Consider the following 9,895-nt stretch of genomic DNA (forward strand, 5'->3'; position numbering starts at 1 on the left):
ACCTATTATTCTCTCTTTTCATCTTATTACAGAGCAGGTGGGGCAACCTTGCGATTTACCCCGCGTGTGTGATGTAACAATGTATCAGTATATGAACTACGTTACTATCTTATGTGTTGAATTGACCGCTGCTGGACCATGTCGATATTCATTACCATGATAAGTCTTTAAACTTGGTATGGTATATGTTGTGTTGGTGGTATCCAACCCTGCCCAAGTTTCAGGGTTGCTACTCAAGGAATAGGGTAGCAATTTCGAAGTCGAAAGTTGAGCTTGTGCTGAGTCGTAATGTAGGCTATCGCAAATAGATTTCAGTCAAAAGCAGATATTGGTCTCTAGAGAGTTTAACGATGTTCCATACAGATATCGATCATGAGATTTGTCTTGATTTCAGTTTAGAACGCTGTGCCAAGTCTCAAGGTTGACACTCAATGATTAGGGAAGTAATTTCGTTATCGAGTTCCAGTGTGGTAGAGATGTGCGCTGATATGGAATTTACCTACCACATTGCAGATGTTATGCAAAACCCGGTGTTGGTCTGGGCACACATAATAATATTTACACAATATTAACTGTGTTCCATATTGAGAAAGTTGATGAGATTTCGCATGGTGTATCTCGATCTCATGAAACATTTCAATAAGATTCGCGGTTTGCGTAAGAATATGTAGTTAATTTTATGTTTTCAAGTGTCCATATCACCCTGTAATTGTGGCCTTAACGCCATTTGCTGACAATCCCCTGTCAAGTGCGATAGCTATTTCGTTTTCGATGTCGGCTAACCGCTGATCTTGATCAGTCTATTCCTCAATATATTTCTCGCAAAATTTGGTGTTGGTCAGTCTGTTTTGACTTTGACAGTGTACCATACTTATCCGTATTGCTCTTAGACTAAACTACAGGCCTTATAATATGGGGGAGGGTACCATACCATGATATTTTCTAAAACGGGGTGTTCGAGTAAACAGAGGATTAGAGTCGCATTTCCATATCAATACTATAATTTTCATCCCATGATGCGGACGAATGCTTATGCGGTCGAAAATTGGATACCTCGTGGCATGCATCAATATTAATCAAGTTCTGCACCTTCCGCATAGCTCAATTTGCAGCTTTTGAAAATCCATGTAATCGAATTACGATCGCTTTCACAACTACTTACTTACTTAAGTAGATTTAATGTATGTCACTTCTACGTCTACTTCAAGTAGTTTTAGGTTGCTCATGGAAGAAGTACTTCTACTCGTACTTGAGTAGATTTTTTTCTTTGCTACATCTACTTCTACTTGAGTAGCTTTCTTGACTACTTTGACCACCTCTGTGTTATGACGTATGTTATGTAATGTTGTGGCATGTGCGCAAATCTTTTGTTCTACTTGAATGCAGTCAAATTTCCTTTTCTATTTCAATGACGTAGAAAGGAGACACATTTTAAACTAGATGGTATAAAATTACGACGATATTATTTGAAGCTTTTCTCACATAAAGGACCTATTTTTATACTTATAATAAGGACAATTTATATATATATTATTGGGTGGTTATCACTCGACACGGCGTTCAAGGTTAAGATATATATCGGTGAATATACGAGTATAAAACGGACAAGGAGGCTTTTTTATTCTACTTCGGTTATGAGTAGAGGCGGTCACAAGCTCACAACACTCTTATACCACGAGAAATACCAGATATTAACCAATCGTAGTTCAAATATCATTTTTCAATGATAGGCATTAAACTCGTTAACACATATATTTTGGGCTGATAACGTAAGAATTGTTTTGGGGGTTCTGAATGGCACTGATGCCGAATATGGCCTTAGTTTATCCAGATTGGCAATGGCTGTGATTACAACCCATGGGGCTATTTTAAACTAAGATCTCACATCTCTCTGTACGAGCTGGATCAGTGGTTTTCAACGCGGGCATATAATCGTCGCCCCCCCCCCCCCCCCCCCCCCCCCCCGTTTGGCGATTGTGAGAAACAATCGGCGAAAATACGAGAGGGGGCGATTAGGGGCGAAAATGTTATAACGACCAGTGAGATCAATTTACATAACACGACCAAAAAATGCACGAGAAAACGGCTTATTCTGTATATAACGCGAAAGTTGACTAAAAAAGGTCAACTCAAAACGGAAATTAGGCGCAGAAACAGGTTTTCCGAGCACCTAATCGGTAAAATGACCTTTTTTTAGTCAATTTACCAGCGTTCACAATTTGGTGAATAAATTTCCTGTTTATATGTCCTGTATTTCGGATCCGTAAATATAGAGGAAAAAAAATTGTGTCCAGCTAGATAAGGGGTCGATCATAAAGCCAGATCGTATATAAGTATCTATACATAGATATTAAAATGACATTGTATAAATTCAATTGGTTTTGACGTATGACGCACCCATTGTAAATTCCAAATATCACTTGGAATACAATAATAATGATAATTTATCTTAAAATAAAAATGCTTCTTATACGATATGCGCATGTCAGTAATTTTAGGCAGTTTCTCGAAAGGTTTCAGCAATAGTCCGCGAACGTGTGTTCATTTCATCAGGGTTTTAACCAAGTCAAGAGGTTACGAGTCACAAGTCACTCTCCCTCTTATAGTTTTGACTCCAGTCAAGTTGAGTCATTTTCGATTCATCGCCGAGTCAAGTCCGAATCCAAGTAAGTGAGTAGAGGGTCGAGTCCGGGTGTTTTAATTCGAGTCCGAGTTCAAGTCATTGTGTTAACTGTTCAGTTTTGAGTTCAATCAGGTTCAACCAGCTTTTTTCAATTCCGCTCGAGTGATACGGACTGGCTCGCATTCATAATATCGTAATTTTCCTCAGTCTTAACATTTTCTGGCCGTCTTTTCTAAGAATCAGGACTGATAGAGGAAATACCAACGGTGACTTTATTATTCTTCGAAGTTACAATGAAATGTCTGTCTTGGTCGTCCTAGTCTCGAGTCATATGACTTGGATGGAGTCATGTAAAATGACTCGAGTACAAGTCGATGCAATACACAAATTGACTAGAGTAGAGTCGAGTCACTTTACGCATGTAAAAAAATGACTCGAGTTAAGTCGAGTCACCGAAAAATCATGCCCTGCATTTCATCTACCCTGTTGTTTTGATGTGTTTGTGAAACGCAGTTCCTTGCTCCTTACTCCAATTACCAATATTATCAGTAAATATATTAACACTACTGAACACGAAGCGAAACATAATGCTCATGTTTGCTCCAAGTTTACCATATGCAGGTAACAATTTCGGACCAACTGTTTGCAGTGGTGTTTCATGATTTTCCAAAATGTTTTCCTTATTACATCCATGGGGAATTTTGTGCAGTTGGCTCATTTCTGTTCATATGAATTTGAAATACTAAATTTTCATTCCATTCTGAGGTACATAAAATAGAGTCCCCGTGACCGCCTGCTGATGTACGTAACGCAATTGTCCTTGATTGACGAACTGCTTCATTCCCCTAATCCGCTGTACAGAGGAGGAAAGGTAATTCTATCCCTTGGTACCAAATGTTCATTGATTACAAAGCTGTTCCAACTTGACAACTGGCTCATTGTAACCAGTGTTTCTTGCGCCAGTGCTGGATTCTCGCCATTTTCTCCCAATTGCATGGAAAATAGGGATACCGGGTTTACTCTGTTGAACCCCCGCAGAAAATTGACCATTTAAAAGTCAACAGAGATGATCAGCATATGACTATTGTAGTAAAGCTTTACCAGCATAAATTTACATAGCTCCCTACTGCTCTTTCATCTTGGTAGAATTACCATTTGATACAGCAGACAATATATTTCTTATTTTGCAAAAGTACAATTATTAAGGCTTGACAGACTGCTCTGCTCTATTGACTAACACAGATATCGCATCGAATTGATTCCATAACTAAGGATCACATTGGGATTCTTCATATAGTTAGTTTTCTGTTCATGTGAAATATAGAAGTCAAAAAGCTACGATTTAAATCGTAATAGGTGAGATATTTCAGGTTATTTACAGTAGATTGGGTTATTTCGGGGTATAGGTATCTTCTAAACCAGAGTCAATATGGCAAGACCAATGTCATATTTGTGATCAGCAACTTGAAGAAGCAGTAAACACTCCAGAATATTCTTCATAAAAAATGTTTTCGTTTTGTTGACCAGTGGTATTAGTCACTGATCCGATAATTTATGATGAATGATTATGATCGCAGTAATTTTTGTGATCGATTTCGATTAATGGTTGCGTGCACGTATCGATTCGAATTTATTTTATTTCGCAGGTACTTTCTTGATAAAGACGCATTGATTGAAAAGGTGCTGACTCAAGCGATATGTGACAAGGTGAAGGATTACAATAAAGGAAAAAGGGGCTGCAACTCGAGGTGTAAAAAAAAGAGAAAGAGGGATCGCATTTGCAAAAAACAAGACATGTTGCGCCGCGCTCTTGAAGAAGAGGCGTGTGAAGGGTAAAATATGAAATAGGTTTATGTAGTTGAGTCTTGAGTGTGGTATTATCAGGTCAAAAGAATAAAATTTCATATTTGGCACCGGAGTAGACCAGTAGATACCAAAGCTTCGCGGAAAAGGCAGCATGTATATATTTATATATGTATATACATTACTTTTTTCCTGGGTTTCCTGGTTAATATTCAAAACAATTTGGTTGAGATATTAGGGGTTGCATTATATACATATCCAGTGGTACACCACTGGTATCCCAACCTTTTTCGTCTTGTGGACCCCTTGATCGATATTTGAGCCAAACTTCCCTCCATAAGTTGCCTTGTGACTAAAAAAAGCAGCTTTTTTAACGCAACCATTTGTTGACTGAGCAATATGTGCCCAGACATATTCAGATGTGCCAAAACTAAGCCGAATGCGGACACTTTGGTAAAGTACCGCGGGCTACTTCCATAGCAATTTATAATTATTTATTACTAGGTTTATATTGTTGTTCAGAAATTAACTAAATCAAAATAAAGTAAGTCATCACTTTCCGTTGTGGTAACATTGCGTTAAGTTTGGTCTAATTTTTATCGGTCGGGTAGCAGCCTACTACAAATCAATCATCAAGCTCGCTTGCAATGGATTTGCGTTGAATCGATATACCTAGCATTACGACCCTACAGTCAGATTCTCCCCTAACAATTTCAAAATCCCCCTCCCCCCCTCCGAAGAAGAAAGAAGGCATTGTTTTGAACCTTAAACTACCGTGGGGGTTTGCGATTTACTTAATTCCTGTCCAGCGATTGCGACGTTTATGTTTGGTGAGGCACTGACTAATTGCACCGCAGTCTTTTACGTAGTATGATCCATTTTGAATTTTCAGGTGAAGATTTTAAAAGATGGACAATTGGACATGACCACTTTCCGCGCTACTAGCGGAGTCATCATATTTTTGTATTTATATATTCTTCAATATAATGACGACTTAATAAAATAGTAATCGTGCATATGATAATGGTGTAGTTGTTAACGACACCGTAAAGCTGTCGTACTCGTACCCTAAATCGAACAGATACGCGGAAAACAGCATTCCCGTACGCGCGGAATTCAGCTGAGCGAGACCACGAAAGATGTTACTCGCACACGTTACCCTAAGTTAACCAGTGTATCGTTGCTATATGTCATAGATCAGATGGTGTCAAACATACGGCCCGCAAGACTATTTCATTCGGCCCCCAAAGCAATTCTGAGTAGATTGAAAAATAGTTGCCTAATCCAGCACATTTCCAACAAATGTTGAGATGTTGTAAGAAATACTTCTATGAAATAAACCGTTGAAGCTGTAAATGTTGTGTATGTTCATTGTTCATGTAGGTCACTTTATGACCATCTGGCAGCAGTTTTGTGGTTTCACTCTAGTTTAGGATTGCCATACGTCCAGAATTTCCCCCACATGTCCGGAATTTCACTGTTTAAACTGCGTGTTGGGGGGAAAGCTGAAATATGCCTAAATGTCCGGAATTTTGAAGGGTTTAAGGGAGCTGAAAATTGTTTCGTAAAGCAACATAAACAATATCTTATTTTAAGGAAGATTTATGCTACTTGAAGTTTCTCTTTGCGCAGCGCGAGTGTCATATTTATTAGTTTTAGTATGGGTAGCCCTCAATGTTCCCTCTAAGTTGTGCACGTGCGCAGATGCACAGTGAGGACACGGTCTCTGCGCACAGAAAATCTAAGTTGCGCACAAAACATTCGAAGTGATGACCCATTTTAGTCGTTACGCACTGCTATCTAAGGTTCTGCGCGCGATGAGTTAGTGAGTGTGCGCAGACTCGTCAAAAATCAGTGGGAACATTGGTACCACTGTCCTCACAAAATCTACAATAAAAATGAATTAAAATACCTATCATTCACTGTGATAAGACTAATTGTAATCGCAATTTTAATAGAGCCGTATATATCCTTGTGTCGGTAAGGCTGTTTGGATGTTTAGTCAAAGATAAGGGTTCTCAAGCCTGGGTTCGCTTGCCCTTTTCTGGAGATCGCGAAGATGTTGAACTTAATCAGCTTCTACCATAAGCTGCGAGTAAGTATGGAAAACGTGCTGACCATTTTTTTAGTAATCAGCAGAGGTGGGCAAAGTAGTCAAGAAAGCTACTCAAGTAGAAGTAGAAGTACTTCTTTCACAAGCAACGTTAAACTGCTTGAAGTAGAAGTAGAATTGACTGACTTTAAATCTACTCAAGTAAGTAAGTAGTGAATTTTGAAAACGATCGTAATTCGTTCACATGGACACTTGGACAGTCAACAGCTGCAAATTGACGTATGCGGAAGGTGTAGAAAGCCTGATTCATATTTATGCATCCCAGGAGGTGTCAATTTTTGACAGAAGAAGCACTCGTCCATATCATGGGATGTAAATAAATGATAGTAGTATTGATATGGAATGCGATACTAATCCTTTGTTTACTCGAACACCCCGTTCTAGAGAATATCATGGCATGGCGCCCTCCCCATATTATAATGTCCCTAGTTCAGTCGATGAGCAATACGTAGAAGTTGTGTCGGATACGGCTTTAACACTTTGCGCGATTAGTATACGTTACTTAAAAGTATGGCAAATCGTAAAAGTGCCATATAGTATATAGGCAGGGTTGCCATACCGTCCTTATTTCTAAGATTTGTCCTTATTTTGAAGGGCCACGTCTTAGAAAACTCAACTGTCCTTATTTCTAAGAAATGTCCTTATTTTCGACTTGCGTCCTTATTTTGTCTTATTTTCAACAACTATAGAACTTCGATCATTTCCCTCTGTTATCTGTGTTGCATAATATTTCAAAATTATGCTTTAGCATCGAGATTTTATGACATCATAAATGAAAGGAACTCCTGTGGCGTACGCACCATAGAATTTGACTTCGAAGGGGTGCGATAGCTTAGCTAGGGCAGTGAGTGGTGTAGCAGTTTCGGCTGTACCAAACTATTGCAGCGAACGTCATTTTAACAGTAAACAGCAGTACCAGGTTTCTGCTGTTTAGTCTAAAGCAGAATAAGCTGTAGTGAAGGCAGCATTTTTCACGTACGAAAAAGGGCTTCGACACTTGAGTTAAAACGTAAAGCTATAAATCATTGATAAATTTATCTAAATTATATTGTACATATAGTGTTAGCTTCTAATAAGGCTAAATCTGGTAGTTAAGGAGCAGGCGTAAAAACGATTTTCGTGACGATTATGAGAGAGAATTCAAAGGTATCAAACGAAGCTTGAAGGGCGAGTGTTTCGCACATTGCAATATCTGCAATTGTGACATTAACCTGCAGCTGGAGGCCATAGGAAAGACCGCTATTTCAACTCATATTGATACCCCAAAACACAAGAAATGTGTCATAATGATTAATTCGAGCCAGTCGATGAATTTTTTTTTCACAAGTCGATCAGCACCAACGACCACGGACTACAAGGCAGCTGCTGCTAAGGGTATCTGGGCATTCCATACTGCAAACACCAGCAATCATTCCGTACCAATGATTGCACATCGAAATTGTTCAAAGCAATATTCCCCCATTCCGACATTGCCAAGAAGTTTGCTCCGGCCAGGACGTAGACTACAAGCATTTCTACTCGAGTTCCTGCTCCACGCTCAAAAAAGGATTTTGTCCGGCCTTTTTCCATCTTGGTTGACGCCTCTAATCACCACTAGGTGAAGAAGTTTGGTTTATCACCGCATGGAGGGCCCAAGACCAACATGTTTTTTTTTTTGGGGGGGGGCTGACGAAGTGCTGTTTCGGCCCTGAGTAAAGATAAACCTAGACCTGAGACGTCGTGAGATCCACGAAGCACTTTATACTAACAATAGAGTTACCATACAACAATGGTTCTCAACCTTTTTGTCTTCGCGGACCCCTTTCGGACCATCACGGACCCTGCGGACTTTCACGAAGTTTCAGTTCAAATTTTGCCTAATTCTCGTGCAATAGTCATCTGTCTCGTGCAAATGATAACTGTAGGCTTAGTGATAAACAGCAACAAAATGACTTTTCTTGAAAATAAGATCTTACTATTCATGTAGAAATATGGTTGACTTCTATTATTTCAAAGCGAATTCTGCAACTGCATTTCTAGAAATACGTGGTCGTGTCTTGATAATACGCTCATTCGATTTGATATGAACGAGTGCCAAAATTCCATTTCCACACATGTAGGTGGTGGCTAATGTAATAATAACGCGTAACGCTTCCGACGACACATTTGGGTATGATCGCAACAAATATGCCACCAAAAATTGACAAACAATTTTTTTGATGAACATATATAACGTCGAGCCTGGTCATTTCTATCCAGCAGCTTATCTTGAAGTTATTGTGGAAAAAATGGTTATGTAAGCCTATATCAAAAGAACAAATGGATGTTTGTAAACATTTCGAAGTCACCGTGATTGATCTCACTCATCAACTTTGTTTTTCCACAAATCCCAACAAAACATGTCTAAACAGCAAATTGTTTGTATCAGTAGGCTATTGACAATTTAGCAATTAAAATGAATCTGCACGGAAGGATATTTCATCTCAGAAGGCCATTCTGTTGATGTGAGCTCTGGAGTTTTACTATTAACGAAGCGCAACTGCCTCGTGATTCTCCGAATTAACAAAAAATACAAATTACGTTATCAACTATTTTGAGGCTTCGCGGACCCCCTGGAAATGCTTCGTGTACCCCCAGGGGTCCGCGGACCCCCGGTTGAGAACCACTGCCATACAATATCGTGAAATGTGTACCGTTTTTTCCGGATTTTACTCCAGTATTCTTAGTTTGAACATTTTGAAAAAGTGTCCTCCTTTCCCGATTCCAAAATATGATAATCCTAACTAACACGGAGTTGTTGGAGCAGTTTTTTTCTGGAATGTGATATGCCACGGCTCGTATAAATACAACGTATGTACAAAAACGCCTTTTAATGCTGATCTAATTTTTCGACTGTCCTTATTTTTGGGTCCATGTCGATGGCAACCCTGTATATAGGTATATTTTCAGAAAGTTTAAGACTTGCTTTTATACTTCAACATGTATGTTTTTCAGACAAAAGAACTGAAACTATGATTAGAACTAAACGTATAATACTCCTAATTAGAGCCCGACCGATTATCGGCTCAATCATGCTGGACTGACCCTCGTAATGATAGAGAAAAGCGTCGCGTCGAAACATTTCCCGGTTCGGTGCCAACAGAGCTAATTATACCAGTAATGTATGAAGTCGTCTGACTGAGGCCTGCGGCTGCGGAGCCACCATGATAGGAAATATGCGAGCATAGAGGGCAAGAAAATCAAGCAAACGTGGAATAAAGCCAGTAATTGGTACGAAAATTTTTGATTCCATGATAGCATTGGCCAATTCTGACAAAAGAGTGTCAAGTATTGATCAATTGATTGTTGAAATGCTGGTCAAAGGCCCATGGGGGATG

General features: G+C 39.2%; 1 protein-coding gene across 2 annotated transcripts in view; it reads left to right on the forward strand.

Annotated features, from left to right (window-relative positions):
• The window catches only part of LOC145442453 (A.superbus venom factor 1-like), a 160,987-nt gene extending 155,537 nt beyond the window's left edge, over positions 1-5,450 (forward strand). For both annotated transcript variants that reach the window (XM_080320365.1, XM_080320364.1), the window contains exons 42-43: positions 4,270-4,455; positions 5,319-5,450. In XM_080320365.1, coding sequence (XP_080176491.1) covers positions 4,270-4,455; positions 5,319-5,322 — 190 coding nt within the window. In that variant the 3' untranslated portion in view covers positions 5,323-5,450. The remainder of the gene's footprint in view (positions 1-4,269; positions 4,456-5,318) is intronic.
• Positions 5,451-9,895: the final 4,445 nt, after the last annotated feature.

Source organism: Botryllus schlosseri, chromosome 7, assembly GCF_051294905.1.
Source record: "Botryllus schlosseri isolate E-star chromosome 7, Bs_hap1, whole genome shotgun sequence".
NCBI classification, from domain to species: Eukaryota; Metazoa; Chordata; class Ascidiacea; order Stolidobranchia; family Styelidae; genus Botryllus; species Botryllus schlosseri.